Genomic DNA, 22,273 nt, shown 5'->3' with positions numbered 1-22,273 from the left:
TTTCATTTACCCAAAACAGGCTCCACATTGTAATATTTCAGTGCAGCCACACAAAGACTTCACACAAATCAATTTGCAATGTGTACTCTAATTTATGTTGGAACACGTTATGTGAATGGATTCCTTTATTAGTGTCATATGGTGATATGTAATTTTAACCTACGTTCAAATGAGATTAATTTGCTTTAAACCTCTCATTTGGTGAGAGAAACTTAAGAGAAGAAGAAATGAACTGATAAAATATTTAAAAAAAAACAAACAAAACACACAGAAGTTTTTAATACAAGGGACTGGCTCATTCAAATTTAGTGTAAAATAAAATTCTAAGAACAGCAGAGAAACTCCCAGCAGAGAGCAGATTCAAACTAAAAATGTGGTGCAGACTCACCATTAAAACATTGGATCCATTTTCTTCTTTCATCTCTCTGGCCACCTACATCAAACATGCTGTTAAAAAGCCATAGGATGTTATATCATTTGTGTGCACTAGGAAAATCACATAAAGCATGCAGAGTTAGGGTTCAGTTTAAAACAGATTCAAGGGCACTAACAAAAATACTGCCTGAAGGGGAAAAGAGTTACTGAAATCATGTTGCATGACAAGTAGATGTAACAATTTTATCTCCCCTGCCCGGCTGGGAGAATTCCACTGCATTGCTACAGACACACACTTTTTCTGCAGACAAAATAGATTTCTAAGCCTTTAGAACTATATGGCCGTTTCTACACAGGCCATTTTCTTCGAAAGTGGCATGGTAATACACAGCCCAAAATATGCTAATGAGGCATGGATGCAAATTTCCCATACCTCATTAGCATACAGTCACATGATTTGGAGTCCGGAAGACCATTCTTCCGGATTCCACAACGCCGTGTAGAAGCGCAGCCCCGGGGGAACTTCTGGAAGGAAGTCCTTCTTCTGGAGGCCCCTTCTTCCCAAAAATTTTTGGGAAGAAGGGGCCTCTGGAAGAAGAACTTCCTTCTAGAAGCCCCCCCGGGGGCTGCGCTTCTAAACGGCATTTTGGAGTCTGGAAGAACGGTCTTCCGGACTCCAAATCACGTGACCGTATGCTAATGAGGTGCAGGGAATTTGCATCCGTGCCTCATTAGCATATTTCGGGCCATGTATTACCACGCCACTTTTGAAGAAAGTGGCCTGTGTAGAAAACGGCCTGTGTGACTGAGGTTTTGTGTGAGGCGCTTTTATAGGCTTGGGGTCAAATGTTTGGACTTCATGCTCTAACAGGTACCAGTTTCAGAATCATTTTAACACTCAGCAGGGAAGTTGCAATTCAGAGGTACAGCATTGAAATTTGGCTTAAAAATTACAACAAATAGCAAACTGGTAATGATGGAAAAATGTGCAAATTTTAATAGGAATAAAATCTCAAAATCCATAGATTACAGCTCTTCAGAAAAAGAAAAAACTTAATTCTTAGGTCCCAATTCTTCAAACTCTTAGGGTGTTTGTACACTAATAACTAACTTCGAAGTTAGGCACTACATTGAAGTAGCCAGCAGAGAGTCTACACACATTTTCCTTTACTTTGAAGTTAACTTCGAAGTCGGGAGTCCAACTTCGAAGTCCTTACTCCATTCCTGGGAACGGAGTAGCGCCTTGCTTCGAACTTTAACTTCAAAAATAGCTTCAAAGTTGAGTGTCTGCACACACTCTATTTTGTAATGTAGACACAGAGTTAGTGATGCAAATTTTCCCAAAGAAGTTTGCATCAGTCCCAAAGAAAATACTATGTAAATTGATAACACTATCTAAACATTATCACATTAAACTAATAAGTAACGTCTACCACAGACACATCTGAAGACAGAGAGATAATACAGGACACTTCTACAGGTTCAGCTGTCTTTTCTTTTTGAGTAAAAGCCAATTACACTAGGTCCTATAAAGACAAGGAGGTTGGAAGGCCTATCATAATTATAATATAAAAGATGTGAAATATTACATCTGAAACAAGTGATTCAAAATAAGCACAATTATCATAAATTATTAACACACTTACTGAAAATTTACTTTATCTACTTGAAATCTCGTTTCAAAAATCCCTGATGTCAAAACTCTGCATCTTAATAGATCCTGAAAACAAGAAAATAGACACAAAAAATGAAATTTTTACTTCCTTATTTTGAGTTGAAAAGCAACAAATGGTCCTTTAGATGAAAATACTTAATGTTTATTTTCATTAAAGTAAAATCTGTCTAGTTTATAAGCATCTACCTGCAAATTCACTTGGTATACAAAAAGAATATAACAAGATCTGCCCACAATCTAGACATTGTAGAATCAGGCCGATGTCCCACATTTTCATCCAAGCACACAGTCAGTAACTGATGATTGTATAAGCTGGACATATGAGATGGATAACGTATTTTAAATAACCTAAAAATAAATTTAAAATGTTAGGCTTCAAAAGTCAAACCCTCACAAGTCAGGAAATACCAGATTTTACAGCTGCTTATGCAACCTCAATTCTGCCCACTTATGCCCTGAAGGAGATGAGTCCTAAGGAAAAATAGTATGTGATCATATAATTAAAGATTGTAAAAAGACGGCAGAACTAAGGTCATATACATAGCTATCAAGCTTGACATTTCCTATCCTTTGAGCACTACTTATTTAAAACGTAAACAATATTCTTATCCTAAGTTTAAAGCAATTTTCTAGGGTTCTTAAAAAAAGAAAAGCATGAAAAAAGTCTACTGTGTGCTACCATACAACCGTATCCTTATCAATGGGGTTGGAGCATTGAAACTTCCACTACTGCAGCCCAGACTGATGTGACTTGAGCTACAGAACTATGATAATTGGCAGCAGAAGATAGCTGTTTTCCCATGAGTGCGAAGCCTGATCTACCTCTCTTCCTTTCTCTTCTTCCCTCCTAGGAGATGGGTGGACTCCTATCTCACGTGCTTAGGAAGATGGCATGAGCAACTTTAGCCAGAGATTGCTGGAGCCAGACTGGCTAGCTCTCTCACTCTCCATCATCCCTGTGAGTTAAGAGAGCTTCAAGCCCATATACGGAGCTACAACTTAGAGAGGGGAGGGAAACGACTAGCTGGGGTTGTGTATTAAGTCTGGGGAGAAAAGCCCAACCTGGTCTCTTTCTAATGCCTATGGCTAAAGGTGCTCTGAGGAGTAGTTGTAACCCCCCTGCCAACGTTTTGCTGAGGAATACAAGAGGAATGGTGGTTTATGTAAGTTCTCTCTCAGAAAAATCATGAATGCATTTTATGTGACAAAGGCACTTGTCTTGCCCAAGGACAGCCTTTCTCCCTTCCAAAAATCAAAGGCCTTCTGCAAACAATGGAGGCATGAGCATTGCTCAAATAAACAACACCCAAAACATAACTTTCTACTTTATACAGCAGCAAGTGTCAGGCAACCTAAACATAGGAACCTTACCAATTTCAGCTATTATAAAGCCATCAGCATTGACGGCACAGGTTGCAGAAAGGCTCCAGAGGAATGAATGGGACTAAGGAAAGAGTAAAACCAAAGAGCAAAATTCCCTCTTGGCCTGTTTTTTCCCAGTTGCAATTGGAAGCTTGAGGCAGAATTCCACACTTAAGTTTATGAATGAGTTTTTAAGTCTTTTGAAGGCTAACCTGCTCTGAAATCACCTTCCTGCAGCAAGGCCATCATTTTATCAGGCAGTTATAGTAATCTGTTGTTTGCTTATTTCATTTCTATGTTGTATTCATTCTGCTCTATTATTTTTGCCGTGGGAAAACGGCTTACAAATACTATTGTTATAAATCCTTCGCATTGCAACACGTCTCTTGGGCTTCTGGATAGCCTTGTGGTTAAAGCCCTCATGCTCACGAGACCTGGAATCCATTCCTTGATCTGCCATAGACATCCTGTGTGACCTCTTGTAGGTCATTCAATCTCTTTGTGCCTCGGTTACTTAACTGGAAAATGAGATAATACTTTCAATCATCTACCCTGTATATGCCTACTTACATTGCAATCTTTCCAAAACAGGACCTCGCAATGGGGCCCACATGTCAGTTGGGACCTGTGGGTGCTACCATTAAATGAATAAAGAAAATATGCAAATACTTTAGCTTACATCCTATTATAGCAGAAATGACTAACTTTCAAAAACAGATACCCTCATTCACACACTCTCTCTTCTGTTTTACTCACCTGGTCTGTGGGTGTGTAGTCAACCATACTGACACTGTCAATTCTTTCCAGAAAGCTAGAATAAAAAACAAATACACACTTAGTGTGTGTGAACGCTACAATCTTTGTTACCTTTTCAATTTGATAGCCTAGCATTTACAAAAATATAGGCTTACGCCTTAACCTTAAACCTAACAATTTACTTACTTTGAACAAAATATTTATTTGCCCAGTACTTGTTGCAATTTAATGTTTTACACTTACTGTAAGGCAATACCCACAAACAAACCAAATGGGATCAAAGTATATATGTATTTTATAAAAGTACATTACACTCAAATGTTGGTATAAATCCATGTTGCTTCAACATTGTCAAATTGTTCAGAACTAAAATTTAGGTTTTGGTTAAAAATGAGTGGAGAGGGGTTTCTTTTGTTTTATAAATAAAACCTATTTTTAAAAAAAGCTATTAATTTTAATAATCTACTATAAGGGGTTAATATAACATAAGGAAGGAAATTAAGACTATTTCAAAATGGCTAGGATTAATTACCCTATTTGTAAAGTATTTTGCCATGAAGAAAATTTAGAGATTAAAAGATATAGTGTGTATTGTATATATAATTATGGCACGAAAATTGTATTTTGGTTTTCCACTGCCATCACTGAAGATAAATGAGATACAGTAATCAGGGAACTCCATGATCAGAAGTTAATTTTTAAATGCTAATGTACATTAACTTATTACACAACACCAGTATGGTTTACATTTTAGTAAAGCTAGCTACATGTGATGTGTACTGAAAAAAATGTAGCACTGTAAGGTGATCATCATCATATTATTATATAAAGCAGTATCATATAATTAGCATCCAATAAATCAGTATTTGTTATTACTAGATTTTGGCATAATCTCAGCGTCTTCACAGTATATTAACTCTTTAGTATAATACTAGCAAATTTCCCATGTTTCAAATTTTTAATAATTGAAGATTTGTACGGTTCTCAAATGTAAAAAAAGCCACCAAACAAAAGCCCAATATTATTCTTTGCAGAGAGAAAAATAATTCTTAAATACCCTGCATCTGAATTACCTACTTGGCTAACTACCACTATATTAGACTATAGCTCTGATAATCAAATAAATGCATTGCATGTACAAGTAATGGATTACAGAAATAGGGAGATATGGAGCTGACATCATCTTACTTAACATAGATGCCTCTTCCAACACAACATTAAACACAATAATTTGAACTGTTTACTTAAAATTACTTTTTCACAGAACATTAATTTGTACTAGTCCCCAAACATCCATTAATTGTCTCTTGGTGGAATTTACATTTTGCAGGTGTACATCACAGAATACTAAAGACACAAGATGAAAAATTCAGATTTGATATGCTTATAATGTGGGAATTCATTCCACCCCGATTAATCCTTACATCAGCAATAGCCAAATAATGAAAATGCAATAGAAAACCAGCAAAAGTTGGATGATATAATAATTTTTTTCTTTGTACAGGAGCATGTATACAACCTTCATAATATGTAAAGCTAAGTAAACAGAATGAACATCTACTGTATTTTGGTATCTACAGTATTTGTCTATTTGCAGATATTCTCAAACAAATTCAATATTTTGTCAACCCTGCAACAAATGGTCCACATAAATCTGCAGTGAAATGAAGTATGTTGGCTTTCATGTGTGTGTTGAAACTATAGCACACTACAGACAGTCCAATTGTATTTATGCATTCACAAACTTGTTTTTATTTATGAATAATTCTGATCTATAATTGGCATAATATTTAGTTTCTATTGTAAAATAGTACTTCATAACACAATATTTTACATATCCTGATATGGAACAATCTGCAATTTTATTTGCTTATTTTTAAACTGGGGATGCAGAAGTGGGGGATTACATTGATGAAAAGATCCTCAAGACTCTATAAATAAAATTTAGTTCATTATTGAATTTAAGCATGTTAAAATGGACTGGAGAAATAAAAAAAAATAATTATCACCTGACACGATTCTTGCTATCTATTATTATGTCTATCTGTAGCTTTATAAATATCCTTAGCGAGTTTCCTAGGAAACTCACCTGACAGTTTGACAAGCAATCTCTAAATTTTATATCATGCAAGCTGTGAATACAGAAATGCAGGTTTCAGACTTGCATAGATAGAAACTATCAATAGGTACTATACTTTCTAAAAACCGTGGCAATTTCAGCAATTGTAGTGGTCAGGCAAATATTTTTGAAAAGAGTACTAATAAATACTTAGGTAACAGTAGGTAGTTGTACATAAAAATCTCTTTCTAACCAGGTGAATTATCAAGGGGAAACATTTATCCAATTATTCCATATGGCTAATCCTATAATAAATAAAACTAAAAGCAAGTTCTTAGTCATAAGAATAAAATAAAAAATTAAAATCATACTATGTTTATGCAACATATGTAAAACATGTGACAATCATTAGAATGGCTCTACTAAGATAAACTGAAAAGTGATTGAGTAAACTGCATTTACCATGTAACTGACTATTTCACTTGCATTTTTACTCAATAAAACAACTTCCAGGCTCTTCTTCTACCCTTCCAATCCCTTACAGATTGAGCCTCTCTACTCCAGCAATCCCTGTCCATCAGCATCCATGTCCCAGGCTGATTTTAGTTAGCTGGATGGCCACTTACGGGTGTGCTGAGTTTCCTGTGCTCCCATAAAGTTCGTTTACAGACGCCAGCCCTGGATCTCACTGTTCTGTGCTGTTATTTAGCTGTAATTTACCCCAAGTGTCTTCTAAGAGCCCACTAAGCACTGAAGGTGTTGGTAATGCTGCTAGACAATATTGCTCTTCTGGAGTCCAGCAAATTCTCTGGTTTGACACTGATCAGGGCCTGAGATGCTGGACTACAGAGTTTCAACTGTAGTTTCAAACAACAACAATTTACAAGAGGAAATCAACACTACACCAAACTTTCTTCATTCCTCAAAAATGACAATGGTTTGAAGCTCAGGAAGAGAATTTTTCAACTCTATACCTACAACAAGTTTAAAGTCTGTGATTCTGAGATCTGGCACAATTAGAAATGGGAGTTTTATACCTCTGAAAAGGTGCATTTCCTCAGATATTCTTTGGGGATAGCTACTCAAATGGAGAACTACTATTTCCACACCTGTTGGAATTTCTGGGCCTCCAGATCTTTGGAACTGAATTGCCTCTATTAATTGAAGTCTAGAGACATAAATATCACAAAATCTGTCATCGTTCCAAGGAAAGCCACAGGAGAGCAGCAACTGTTTATTCTTTTGACAGGACACAGAAGGTTTTGGAGACACTTTGTTGGAGTAAAAATTCAAGCAGGGGGAACCCTTCCTACTAAGGAGAATCATCTAATTGTAGGACTCACACACAGCCCTTTTATGGAGGGCAGTTATTCTTGTATATAGGTGATAGGTAGACATTTTATGATTATTAGACCTAGCTCAGTGGCTATAGAACTGAGAATGAGCTCTCTTGGGTAGCTCCTATGAGAGAAGATGATGGAGATGGTAAAGCTTTATTATAAAATGTCTGCTTGATCACAGTGTGGCTCTCCTTGTCTTTTACACCTGCTACGATAGTTAAGACATAAAACTAGAGATTGATGGTCTGGGGAATGCTCTAGTTCCCTTAATTCTACAAGTTCATAATGATGGACTTCAAGCAAGCACTGCACTCCATTCTCTTTCCCAATAGTCAAAGTGGAACTTGGTAAGACATGTTGGTGATACACTAAGGCCGTGTCTACACGTGTCCCAAACTTCGAAATGGCCATGCAAATGGCCATTTCGAAGTTTACTAATGAAGCGCTGAAATGCATATTCAGCGCTTCATTAGCATGCGGGCGGCAGCCGCGCTTCGAAATTGACGCGGCTCACCGCCACGCGTCTGGTCCAGATGGGGCTCCTTTTCGAAAGGATCCTGCCTACTTCGAAGTCCCCTTATTCCCATGAGCTCATAGGAATAAGGGGACTTCGAAGTAGGCGGGGTCCTTTCGAAAAGGAGCCCCGTCGGGATGAGACGCGTGGCGGCGAGCCGCGTCAATTTTGAAGCTCCGCTGCCGCCCGCATGCTAATGAAGCGCTGAATATGCATTTCAGCGCTTCATTAGTAAACTTCGAAATGGCCATTTGCATGGCCATTTCGAAGTTTGGGGCACGTGTAGACATAGCCTAAATGTAAAAAAACACTCTACAAATGATTTGCTAAAAATGTCCCTGAGAACCCATTAACAGACACAGGACAATATTTAAACAGGGAAGATTTTTTTTTGTTTGATTTGTGCATAAATGTTACTAATAGAGAGTTTTAACATTTTCCTTGTGCACTGGGAGCAGTCTAATTCATCCTCTGTAGGACTGTGCAGTGGTTTCTTATGTAGGAAAGGGGCTCAATAAAACTATGAATAGATGTTCAAATTAGGCAGAGGCAGTATAACAGCATCTGTTTTTAATCCATTCTGGAGTCTGCAGCACTTACTGTAGCTAAAAAAGAATATAGCTTTAAAGTTCCAACTATTTAGACAACCACAAAAGAAAATGTCTAATAGAGACATAGAGACGATTACTAAATTTCACATTTATTTATGCAATATCTAAAACATAATTACATTTGTTTTTATTGTACAGCCTAAGAGTTCTATTGGGAATAGGCATTACTCATACTTAATTTTTGTACTCTAGAAGTACAGATACCAATTTCAATGCATTACAGGCATTTAAACACACAAGACCAATAAGGTGATTGCAAGTGAGTACAATACCTTGGGAAAAAGGGAGAGAAAAGCTTGGACTTTTAAAAAGGAAAGCCCTGAATCATAACAATCAATTTTAAGATTAGACAGCCTGTAGAGGGCAGCATTTACTTAAATCACACTCTCTTTTGTATTTAGGGAGACCCCTGTTGCAGGATTTTCATACAGTAATCTTCACTGACAGACTATATAAACATTTTCGTCTAAAAGCATCACCTTCCACAAGGGGGAGAGAGGGGATGCAAAATGTAGTGTAAATTAAATTAGATTTTAATTCTGAATTCCTGGATTTAAATTTAACAACATGCAACTTGCCAGAAACGCACCGTTTTAAAATGGTAACTAGCAAATGGACATAGCCTATAGGAAACAGTGGGATCAATTCCCATCTCATTTCTTGATTTAACCCTTTTCTTCAGGGTATTTTGCCAGCTCTCCCCTTTGGGAAAGACTTTATTGAATAGTCTTATAACATGACTGGAAGACGGCAAGGGTAAGGCTCCTCCCTACCACCAATAAGAAGGCATTTCAGGGCTGAGGAATTACTGTTGAGAAGACTCGGATCCCCTCACTCCCAACTTTATACATGTTCTTTGTTACTTATAGTGCACTAGACAGTTGTAGCTGCCATGAGGGTATGGTCTTATCCTGTTGTAAGGCCTTCTAGATCAGCATCAGAACCTTGAATTGGACTTGGTAATGAACAGCGACAGGATAAAGTTTCAGAAGAGCTGTGTAAATTGTAGATGGGCTCTCTTCATGTCACTTAGGAGCTGGGCTACTGGTTCTTCATAAACTTTTTGTCTCACCTCAGAATGAGTTACAACAATGCAGCCTGAAGGTGGTAAAGTGTACAGATTTCTGCTACTGCAGTCAACAGAGATGCATTCCCCAAGGTTCATAGGTGCTGCCACAACCCCTAGGTTTAAGTGGTTTCCGTTATATAGAGGGTTTACAGTTTGGTTTGATGTCTCTTAGCACCTGCACTACACAAATTGTTCCAGCACCCCTGTCAATAAGCATCAAAGGAGGACGAGATTTCTTAAAACTCCTCACAAAGAAATCACTCAAATGCCTTGATGATGAACCCTTTCTCGGTTCCACAGACCCAACTAACAGATGAGAAAGTGTAATCTCAGTCATCTTATAAGTATGGATTTCTCTGCCAGCAATCCTCACCTCCTGAAGCAAATAGGGCTGAATTAAAAGTGTAAAAAGTTAAACATTTTTCAGCATTAATGAATTAAACCTTGTAATGTCCTGTGAGGTATGTACATACTATTTAACAGCACTTTACAGAGGAGAAAGCAGATTCAGAGGAGGTTAAAAGTAGTGGCATATTATGACTAAATGGGGTCTATAAGTAACCCAATTGAAAAGTGCCACCCAATTGAAAAGTGCCACCCGACAACAAATCAAAGAGCGGATGTTATTTAGAAATAGGCTTGATGAAGATAAATACCTAAAACACAGGTAACTCCTATTACACAGAGATTTGTTTTTTGGTATAAAACACTACTACAGGTAGTAGGCATTCAGTTTAACCCTGCTTATTACTTGCCAAATTCTCTTTTCCCATCAACGTACTGCAAAAGGTCTCTCAGCTTTTGGCCAAATCATTTACCTAAACAAATTGTTAAAGTAAGTTATTCAAGCACAATAAATATTTTAGATATATTTTTAGTAACTTTGTTCCATTTACTGAAAATGGTTTGGAAGTTGTTTTAATGGAAGAAACACACACACAAAGATCAAACAATACAATTCCTCCATCCATTTGGCCTCTCGACTCCCAAACTCTGGTATGCAGCATTTCCTGTTGATGGCAGTGCAAATTTTGGGAAAAGCCTTGTTTCCTTCTAATTTAGCTAAGTAACCACTTTTTAGCCCAACAGATGTTCTTGCTTTGTGTACCAATAAGAGGTCTTTGGGGATCATCATTAACTCTCTTAACATAAACACTAGCTAAGATTTAAACCTGGAAAACTGCCATTACACAGGGATTAGTGGTCTCTGGCAGAATTGAGACAAAGATCTGTTTCCTATTCCTCAACAGTACGGAACTTCTCAATAAACTTTATTCATCTGTGGTCCTAACACATATGGCCCTAGAGAAGGGGGAGAGAGAGAAAAAAGGGTAACAGGTAAAAAGAGAAAGGAAAGAGAATTTCTGCTAAACCAGATTCCATACTGAAAAATCAAAAGGACGGAGCCGTTCAAAACACAAACTGAGAGAAACTAAAATATTACCTGGTGAACTTTAAACTTGTGCATACATTATCTAATTCTCATTTCAACGACTTCAGTGTAATTCCATTGATTTCAGTGGGATTACTTCTGATTGATACCGGCAGAGAGAGGAGATTCAGGCCCATAATTTTTATACATATACTGGTTTATCCATATGGCATACACACAGAGATCCACTAACTATCATAACTATCGCTTGTGAAATACAAAGGCGACATACAGAACATTCTGCAGTAATAATAGCCACTCTCAGAGGGCTACAAGATAATAAATCAAAACAGTAAGATCATGTTACATATCTCAAGTGCCTTGCAAATTTAAACTGATACATGATATACAAGGATAACTTCATCCACACTGTTGGAATGAAACAACTGTTTAACACCAGACACCAACTCTGCACAACAGCTTAGGTCAGGAAGCGAAGAATACCATAAGTATACAGGGATTTAGCTAGGCAGAGTGCAATTACTCAATTAAAAATTGGCTGCAGCATCTTTGGTATGCCTGAACAAATAATCAAGACTTTGGTTATATGTAGCACGCCTGCAGTTAGCTTCTCCCAAAAGAAGAACTTCAACTCTTATGTTCCTGGAAGCCAAACTAAGGACAAAAGTCTGATTGGCCGTGTCTACACGTGCCCCAAAGTTCGAAATGGCCACGCAAATGGCCATTTCGAAGTTTACTAATGAAGCTCTGAAATGCATATTCAGCGCTTCATTAGCATGCGGGCGGCAGCGGCACTTCGAAATTGCCGCGGATTGCCGCCGCGCGTCTCGTCCAGACGGGGCTCCTTTTCGAAAGGACCCCGCCTACTTTGAAGTCCCCTTATTCCCATCCCATCAGCTCATGGGAATAAGGGGACTTCGAAGTAGGCGGGGTCCTTTCGAAAAGGAGCCCCGTCTGGACGAGACGCGCGGCGGCAATCCGCGGCAATTTCGAAGTGCCGCTGCCGCCCGCATGCTAATGAAGCGCTGAATATGCATTTCAGAGCTTCATTAGTAAACTTCGAAATGGCCATTTGCGTGGCCATTTCGAACTTTGGGGCTAGTGTAGACGTAGCCATTAACATTTGGAGTTGTTCAGTGCTTCTGACTTATAAGCATCAATTACACAGAAGACACGCTCTTCGGTCCACTCTTGTTCAGGAATGCAAAAAAGTTGCTAGAAGGAGATGAAAAGTAAGAAAAAATTCTCTCTACAGGGTGCCTGTTCCAAGTGAAGCTTACACTTTTCTCTGAAAGCTTATCTGGTTACCTCTATGGAACATGCCAACTGAAAACTTTTCTGTCTTGTCAGATAATTTTTAGGTACAGGAAAGGCAGACAGATGATTTTAGATTTCTGAAGAATGGGAATACAGAAAGTGGGGAGTTACTTCTCCTCGTGTGTAAGGAGGGATAATAGGAAACCTGTGCCACAGACTAAGACAGACCATCTGAGCGGTGGCAGTGGGCAACTAATTCCATTCTCCAAGCTGCAACACTGACCATTTCCTTTCTGCACTGTGTAAGCACAGATCAGTGGCCCTTTCCTTGGCCCACCTCCAATGCTCTACTCCCATATTCTATTTTAATTCTCAGTTGTTTTGTACAGAGGGATTGCTGAGTGCACTCAGCCAGCAATCCTTTCCCATACAGGGATACTATATGGTTCAGCAACAAGGAGAACTTCTCCTGGGAATCTCCATGCCATACACCCACAGGGAGAATGCACCTTTGGGTTCTCTAAGGACACTGAAAACACCCATAGGTATTAATTTACAGAGGCAAAAAAACATCCCCTTGAAGATGATCAAAGGCTTAGAACTGCAAGTAAGGGGAGATGTCTGGAACTGACATCCTTCATCTCGGTACACGGAAGAATCACTTCACCCCCGACTAAAGCACAGCCATCCCTCTTTGGCAGTGGTTCTCAAACTTTTTGGCCTGCAGCCCATCCCACTCAACACAACCTTCCTGCAGACCCCCAGCCAACCACTCATGACGACAAAATATATTTGCTTATCTATAAACACCTCAAATACCAAATTAGGCTACTGGAGTATAAGGAAGTAAATATGCAGCTAAAGGTTGCACCTCCCTGGTCTGGCATCCTTGGGACCTGAGAAGTCCTGGAGGACAGATTTTGACAGAGCAGGGGAGGTCAATGCACTAGGGGCTCCTCTCCTGGCCACTGCCCTTAGCCACTGCACAGACTTCCCACCGGCTCCCTGGCTTCCCAGCCCCACTGCCTTCTCCTCTCCAGCTTCACTTACTCCTCCTGTGGGGGCTCCAGCAGGGGCTCTGGTAGGGACTCCACTTCCTCCCTCCCTCGTGTGCTGCAGCAGGGCTGGCAGGTGCTCCAGCTCTGGCCCAGGTCAGGCTGCTGACCACTGCTCTGGCCCCAGCCCTGCTGACACAGGTCTGGGACTCTCTGGTCCCGTAACATTTGTGGTCATGCCGGACCATCACAGATGTTGCTAGACAAGAGCGTACCAGATTTAAGAGTTTGAACCTGTATAACATACAGTGGGATGTGTATCTTACTGCGTATATCATACTAATTTACCAAACTTCATTTTTAACAAAATAAAATATTAATTTATGTCCAAAAGGTTTTTACATTGTCTTTACTTATGGCAGGGGCAGGTAACCTTTTTGGGTCAGGGTTAACGACTCGCAGGAACATCTGTTGGGGGCCACACAAAGGTGAAAAGAAAAAAAATAACACCAAGAAGCCTCCCAGCACTCCTGGTGTATCCCCTGACTGAGACACCTCATTCCCTTGGGCTTCAGCCCCCCAGGGGGCATGGGGAGGGGAGGAAGAACCAAAGTTCAGGGCTTCCCACAGGCCATTTTAACTTTTCTGGGGTCCCAGGGCTAGTCCCTCGGATGCGAGGTGGGGCCAAAATGAGGAGTTCAGTGTGTGATAGGAGGCTGCTGGGGCACCAGATAGGGATGGGGGGTGCAGGGTCTGGGCAGGAGGTAGAGTGCAGGAGCGGGATGAAAGTGGCAGGCTCTGGGCAGGAGGCAGATACAGGAGCGGGTTGAGGGGGTCTGGCTGCAGGAGTAGGCTGGATGTGGGGTCTGGGTGTGATGGGGGCTTACCTAGCTCTGCACTCCCTGCTGATCTCGGGCTCCACCCACACTGCTCCCATTGGCTGCGATTCTGGGGGCAGCAGGGAAAGCTTCCTGCAAGTGGCTTCCTGCACTGCCGATCCCCCAGCCAGGGGGAGGGGGCATGGAAGCACTTGGGAGCTGTTTCTTCCTCCCATGGGCCAGATCCAGCCTGCGAGGCTCGGGGCTCCCCAACCTCACTGAGATGGCTGCAAGGCTGGAGTGCCTGCTGGGGGGCTGTTTGCCCTGAGCCCACAGTCCGCCTGTAAGATGGTCACAGACCACTAGTGGTTCACAGACCACACTTGGAGAACCACTGCTCTTTGAGGAAGTAAAGGAACACAGCAACCGTTCACAACAGTTTATGGATGTGGACTAGAATTTAACTGGGTATCTCCTCTCCTACCTATTCCAGATCACACAATCTCCCTCCCATCCTCAACTGCAACATCCCTTCGCAACTCTACTAATTACTTACCTAAAAAGTAATATCAGAAAAAATATTTCAAGCATTTTCATCTGTTTAAAATAGCCTAACAGCTGGGAACAAGGAAACTGGTCAGCACCACGAAGCACAGATCAAACAGGAGTGAAGCAAACATGGGCAGTGACCACTAAGCACCACAAAATGTCTTAACATTTCCAGATAAAGACGTTGAAAAACTACTCCTCGTTAAGTAATCGTTCAATCTTGCCCATTTTAGAACAGGATATATTTAACCACTGCATGTATTTAAGCAGTCAGTCATGACAGGCAGAGCATTGCTGAGCAATTATTCCACGCCTTAGGTAGTTAGTGTAAGGCATGAAGCCTGGCAATCAAGTAACTTCCATTACCTGAGACACACGAAGCCTGCAAATATCTAACTGCTACTGCAGAATACAGTGACTGGGCCTAATTTGCTCTAAAAGGTTCTGAGTCCATTTCATTGTTAAAATAACAAAAACCACAGCAGGACTATAAAAATCTCGTGCTAGCATCACAATCCCACCACCCCACCTGCTTCTTATCCTGGGCTGTGATACCAGTGTTAAGAAATGGTACTAGGGCAGGAGTGGGAAAGATAGGGCCCATGGGCTGGATCCGGCCCACCAAACCTGTTAGTTTGGCCTGTGGCCATCTCCTACAGCTGCAGAGGGGAGAGAGCTTCAGGTGCTGCCCGCCCCCAAGGCCTGTGAGAGTGAAGGATCATTGTCCAGGATGGGTTGCAGATCACTGATGATGCGTTGGACAAGCCTTAGGCTCTTGAAGAGTTCCACCATGATTTCAACAGTTTCCACCCCACCATCAACCTTAGCCTGGACCAGTCCACACAAGAGATCCATTTTCTGGACACTACTGTGCAGATAAGCGATGGTCATATACATACCACCCTATACCGAAAACCCACGGACTGCTATACTTACCTACATGCCTCCAGCTTCCATCCAGGACATACTACACAGTCCATTGTATACAGCTAGGCACTAAGGTACAACTGTATTTGCTCTGATCCATCAGACAGAGACAAACATCTATAAGACCGTTACCAAGCTTTCCTCAAACTACAATGACCACTAAGGAAGTGAGGAAACAGATTGACAGAGCCAGACGGGAACCGAGAAGCCACCTGCTACAAGACAGGCCTCACAAGGAAAACAAGACAACACCACTGGCCATCACATACAGCCCCTACCTAAGGCCTCTCCAATGCATCATCAGTGATCTGCAACCCATACTGAACAATCGTCCTTCACTCTCGCAGGCCTTGGGAGGCAGGCCTGTCCTCGCCTACAGACAGTCTGCCAACCTTAAAACAAATCCTCACCAGCAACTATAGATCACAACACAGTAACTTTAAACCTGGAACCAATCCCTGCAACAAACCTCGCTCCCAACTCTGCTCACATATCTACACCGGTGATATCAGCATAGGAGCTAACATCAACCATACCACCAGGGACTCCTTTACCTAAACATCTACTAATACAATATATGCCATCATGTGCCAGCAATGCCCCACTGCAATTTACATTGGTCAATCTGGACAGTCTCTACGTAAAAGAATAAATGGACATAAATCAGACATCAGGAATGGTAACGTACAGAAACCTGTGGGGGAACACTTCAATCTCCCTGGACTCTCAGTAACGGATTTAAAAGTAGCGGTCCTAAAACAAAGCAATTTCAATAATCAAACCAAGAGAGAAATCTCTGAGCTGCAATTTATTTGCAAATTTGACTCCATCAACCAAAGATTAAACAAAGACTGGGAGCAGCTGGCCCCTTAACAAAAGCAGCTTCTCTGCCCTGGGTGTTAACATCTCCACATTAGACTCTGACAATGGGCCATATCCCCCTGTCTGATCTGACTTGTTTTTAACTCTTTTGATACCTACTATTGATAATGGGCCGTTTCCACCTTGCTGAATAGACCCTGTCAGCTCTGACCCTCACTTTTACTGGGACCCCACTCTTTAAATACTCCTCTGAAACTGCTCCCCCCATACACCTGATGAAGTGGGCCTTCATCCACAAAAGCTCATGCTCCAAAATATCTGTTAGTCTATAAAACGCCACAGGACTTCTTCTTGTTCTCAAAGATACAGACTAATACGGCTACCTTTCTGATACAGGCCAGTATAATTATCTTTGGTTGCGAGTAGTTCTGTAAGTGTTGGATTCTCACTTGCCTTTTTTTTTTTTTAAATTACATTATGTTTTTATTAGCTTTTACAATCAATCCCTTTCCCCAGCTGTCAGTCAGCAGCTACTATTTGGAATGCCAAAGCTGCTTGGTTAGGGAAAGCTAGAAGAACATCAGCTGGCTTACACAGCTGGCTCTGTGGCTTCAATGTGCTATTCATACGTGAACTCCTGTGCCCAAGCGGAGCCCCGTCTGCAGTTAGTGAGGGTTTTCTTGCGCTCAGCTCATTGCAGGATCGGGGCCTACATTACAAACTTTCAGTGCCGAGCAAGCCAGCAATGTAAACAATGCCTTTCATGGTACTACCACGATAAAAGCTGTATCTTTCAATATTATAAAGCACTACTTCAGTGAAGCAAAGCCCTTTGTGTAAGAACATTTTAGAAGCAGTTGCTCCGTTGGTGGGGTGATATTGAGAGTTTCTTAGTTTCTGCAAAATGTCACACGCGCCATGAAGAGAAGGAAGGCGCTTTGCTGAACTGGTCTCTGATGTAAGGCTATTAAAGCCGGCTTTTAACTCCACTGAAGCCAATTATAAGTATTCTCTCTGAAATATTTGTTCTGTACTGTACAGCCTCTGGAACGCCAGAAAACAGCTTCAAAGAAGAAATGTTAACCTTGTACTCTGCCTTTCTTCTTAAAATGTTTTTATATCTACACCTTGTGGAAAAATTTAGATATACGTAATAAACGTTGGGCAATGCAGCACACAGATTTACAAGTATGGAATAAATATCAAAAAGACAAAGCTACTTTGTGAGCATATTTAAATAGTAAGACAATGTTTAAAGAGAAGGACATGATTAAAATACCCTAGCAGCCATGTGATTGTGCTTCTCACTCCAATCTTGACAAGTACTAAAGAAAAATCCCTAATCTACTTTTGCAGGGAAATTTTGTACCATTTCATGGCTCAGTTTCTATGCAATATTCAGATATGGGTGCAAATTGAATTTATGCTCCTTTAAAGCTCCCTTATAATGCCAGAGTGGAGCAAAGGGGCTTTCATGCAATAAGAACTGGTCCCCAGAACTTTTTCATTAATTTAAATGGTAGTAGTCTGAGACCCTAAGAGTCTGGGTTTTCAATGTATTGAGCACCTATAATCTCATTTTGATGAGGGTGTTCAACACCTTGCAGGAGGTGGCTGGCATCTGGCCCCATCAAGCATTAAAACTGGTAAAGTGAATACCATTTGTAGCATGAACTCCTATCTTATGTACAGAAATGTATATGGAATTACTGTACCTGTGACCTTACTCAAGAAAGAACCCTCAACCCAAGAATCTATTTGTATCGTGTCCAAGTTAACAGAACAGTAATTTGGTTTCAATAATGCAGTGCATTATAGCTCAGTGCAAACAGAGCAGAGGATTACTTAGCAGCTACCCAGTTTAATAATTAGAAACATTAAAAAAATTAACCACATCTGATTTTTCACTAATAGGTTGAGGCTAATACTCCAGTGTTGGTTTTCTGCTTTTAAACAAATGAGACTTTTGAACCCAAACAGTAGAGCACCAAAATCTGCCAGTGGCTGAGTCTATGTAAGCAGAGAGCTACATTTCCTACTATTGCTACATAATTCTGTAATCCTTCCAGAGAGTAATAATCTTAAATGGATTACAAATAATCCCCTTTCACCACCACCCTGGGTGCATATCCTCAATGAATTTACATCTTGTGTTAGGGTTTCACACACCTGGCTACAGAGCATCCAAAGATCAGACTATTTTAAAATACTAATTTTGCTTTGCAAAAGTGCACACTTCACAAAAGCTTAAAATTAATCTAGAAGAGTACATTTTAAATGTGCTCACATAATAATTGTCATGACTTGCTGGCAACAAAGATCACTCGGTAATTAGGAATGAGTAAAGAGAAGTTACTCACTTGTAGTAATGATGGTTCTTCGAGATGTGTCCCCATGGGTGCTCCACAGTAGGTGTCAGGCTCGCCCGGCGCTGCCGATCGGAATTCTTCTAGCAGTTTCCACTGGATCGCACATGCACCGATGCGCGCCGCTCCCTTGCATGCCCTTGGTCATGTGCGCGATCCCGTCCCCACCAGTTCCTTGACCAAATGCCCTGGATGCTCCTGAAAAACACCAGACAGAGATCTGAAGCGGGGAGGATGGGCGGGTAGCGGAGCACCCACGGGGACACATCTCGAAGAACCATCGTTACTACAAGTGAGTAACTTCTCTTTCTTCTTCGAGTGGTCCCTGTGGGTGCTCCACAGTAGGTGACTACCCAGCAGTAACCCCAAGTAAGGAGGTGGGTACTCGATTCATGTGCAGCTTGCCCCCGAGAGGACTGCTGTCGACAGACAGGTATCCTCATTGAACACCCGATGCAGGGCGTAATGCTTGGCAAATGTGTCGTACGATGACCAAGTCACCGCTCTGCAAATGTCTTTCAACGCAATTCCCTGGAAGAAGGTCGCTGATGCCACCACCACTCTGGTGGAGTGAGCCCTGGATGGGGCTAGCAAAGGGGTCTTTTGAAGCTCGTAGCACAGTTTTATACAGGACACAATGTGCTTTGAAATTCTCTGGGAAGAGAGGCCTTCCCCTTTTGACCTGGGAGCGAGAGACACAAGAAGCCTGTCCGTTTTCCAGAAGGGTTTAGTTCTGTCCATGTAAAAGGCCAACGCCCTCCTCACATCTAGGAGATGCAGGCGTGCCTCCTTGCTGCAGCTGTGAGGCTTTGGGTAAAACGAGGATAATACTATTGGTTCGTTAATGTGGAACTCTGAGGAAACTTTCGGAACCAAGGCTAGGTGTAACCGTAAGATCACCGCCTCCTTTGAGAATACTGTGCAGGGCAGCATTGCCATCACTGCTGTGAGCTCGCTCACCCTGCAGGCTGACGTAATCGCAAGAAGGAAGGTCATTTTCATGGTAAGTAGTCGGAAGGGTACTGTGGCTAATGGTTCGAAGGGTGGTCCTGATAGCGTGTGGAGTACCAAGCCCAAACTCCACAACAGTGGTAGTGGTTTTCGAGGAGGGTACAGGTTTACCAGCCCCTTCAAGAACCTTGTGATGATAGGATGGGCAAATACGGTGGGCCCTTCCTCTTTGTGCCGAAAAGCTGATATAGCTGCGAAGTGGACCTTTAGCGAGGACAGAGAGAGCCCGTCTCGTTTGAGGTCCAGCAGGTATTCTAGAATTACAGTTATAGGAACGTCAAGAGGAGCTAACTGTTGGAAGAGCACCAGGTGGTAAAGCATGTCCATTTCTTTTCGTAAGTCCTCCTGGTGGAGGTCCTTCGGCTACACTCTAAGGCTTGCCTTACTCCCTCCGTACACATGCTCTCTAAGGTGCTGAGCCATGGATTAACCATCCTTGTAGGCAGAGTCCCTGAGGGTGTGGGTGCACTATGGACCCCTGAGCCTGCGTGAGTAAATCCGGCACTACCGGTAGGGGGAGTGGTGGACGATCCGACATGCGCAGAAGCAGGGGAAACCATTGTTGTCGGTCCCAAGTTGGAACTATGAGTATCATGTGAGCTCTCTCCCTTCTGGCTTTCTGCAGAACCCTGTGGATAAGTGTTGTGGGGGGGAAACGCGTAGAGTAGAGGGCCCTTCCATGAGATCATGAAGGCATCCCCCAGGGACCCCCCACCCTATTCCTGCTCTGGAGCAGTACTGAGGGCACTTCTTGTTGCACTGGGAGGCAAACAAATCAACTTGGGGAAATCCCCAGGTGTGAAATATGCATCGTAGCAGGTCGGAACGGATCTGCCATTTGTGCGTGAGTGCAAAGCGCCTGCTCAGTTGATCTGCCTTCACATTGTGAAGGCCCGGCAAGTACGAGGCTTTCAATGTTACATTGTTGGCAATCCACCAATTCCACAATCAGACTGCTTCTGCGCATAGTGCACGGAACCGTGCCCCTCCTTGTCGACTGAGGTAGAACATGGTGGAAGTATTGTCGGTATTGATCCTGACTACTTTGCCGTGCAGGTATTTCCGAAAATGTCTGCAGGTATTGAACACTGCTCTGAGCTCCAGTACGTTTATGTGCAGTGTCTGTTCCGCGGGGGACCACACCCCTCGTGTCACCTTGCGGCCAATGTACGCTCCCCATCCTATGTGGGAGGCGTCGGTTGTAAGAAAAATGGAAATTTGTGGTTGGTGGAAGGGCACTCCCACTAGCAGGTTCTTGGGATCTGCCCACCATGCTAGCGACTTCCGTACCTCCGCCGTGGGCGATACTACCCTATGGACGGAATGGGCTGCCAGTCTGTAAACACTCGCCAGCCAATGCTGCAGGCTTCGCATGTGTAACCTGGCATTCTGTACCACAAACGTGGCTGCCGCCATGTGCCCCAACAGCTGCAAGCAAGTTAGGATCGGCACCGTGGGGCTGTGCATCATGACTTGCACCAAGGATTTGATGGTGTGAAAGCGGGCGTCGGGCAGGAATACTCTTGATGCGATAGAGTTTATGCGCGCCCCTATGAACTCTATATCTTGCGTGGGTTCGGTCTTTGACTTTGCAAGGTTGATAACTAGGCCCAGCGAAGTAAACGTGTTCGCGGTGACGTGTATCATGTGTAGGACCTCTGCCTTTGAGGCCCCTTTCAGTAGGCAGTCATCCAGATATGGAAAAATAAACACACCCTGCCTGTGCAGGTAAGCTGATACCACTGCCAGGGTTTTGGTAAAACTCTGGGTGCCGAGGACAGGCCGAACGGAAGAACCCTGTATTGGAAGTGTTCCCCGCCAACCGTGAAGCAGAGGAAGCGTCTGTATGCCGGGTGGATTGTTATATGAAAGTAAGCATCTTGTAAGTTGAGGGCTGCAAGCCAGTCTCCATCGTCCAGTGCTGTAAGTATGGAGGCAACTGTAATCATCCGGAAGCGCTGCTTGCGCAAGTATCGGTCGAGGCCCCGTAGGTCCAAAATTGGCCTCCAGCCTCCTGTCTTCTTCTCTGTTAGGAAGTAGCATGAGTAAAAACCTCTCCCTTGGAATTGTTCCGGCACTCTTTCCACCGCCCCTATGAACATGAGGTGATCTACCTCCTGCTTCAACCTCGCCTCATGAGAGGGGTCCCTGAGAACAGGCCGGGTGGGAGGTTTTGTCGGTGGTAGTGACTGGAAGGGGATCGTGTAACCTGTGGCTATAATTTCCAGCACCCATTTGTCTGTTGTGATCTTTTGCCTTTGGGAGTGGAACGGTTTGAGGCGATGATGGAACATGAGGTGAGAGTGGCATTGAGCAATGGTGTTGATAGTGCAGTCCTTGACATACCCGTCAAACTTGCTGCCTCTGGGCTTGC

At 42.3% G+C, this 22,273-nt stretch overlaps 1 protein-coding gene across 2 annotated transcripts in view; it reads right to left on the bottom strand.

Annotated features, from left to right (window-relative positions):
* GNAL (G protein subunit alpha L) overlaps positions 1-22,273 on the bottom strand; it is a 314,865-nt gene that overhangs the window by 17,800 nt on the left and 274,792 nt on the right. For both annotated transcript variants that reach the window (XM_074987462.1, XM_074987463.1), the window contains exons 6-8: positions 4,169-4,223; positions 2,022-2,095; positions 389-447 (exon numbers count right to left, since the gene is read on the bottom strand). In XM_074987462.1, coding sequence (XP_074843563.1) covers positions 389-447; positions 2,022-2,095; positions 4,169-4,223 — 188 coding nt within the window. The remainder of the gene's footprint in view (positions 1-388; positions 448-2,021; positions 2,096-4,168; positions 4,224-22,273) is intronic.

This window comes from Carettochelys insculpta, chromosome 2 (genome assembly GCF_033958435.1).
Source record: "Carettochelys insculpta isolate YL-2023 chromosome 2, ASM3395843v1, whole genome shotgun sequence".
Lineage (NCBI taxonomy): Eukaryota > Metazoa > Chordata > Testudines > Carettochelyidae > Carettochelys > Carettochelys insculpta.
This window is presented reverse-complemented; position numbering and strand designations above follow the sequence as displayed.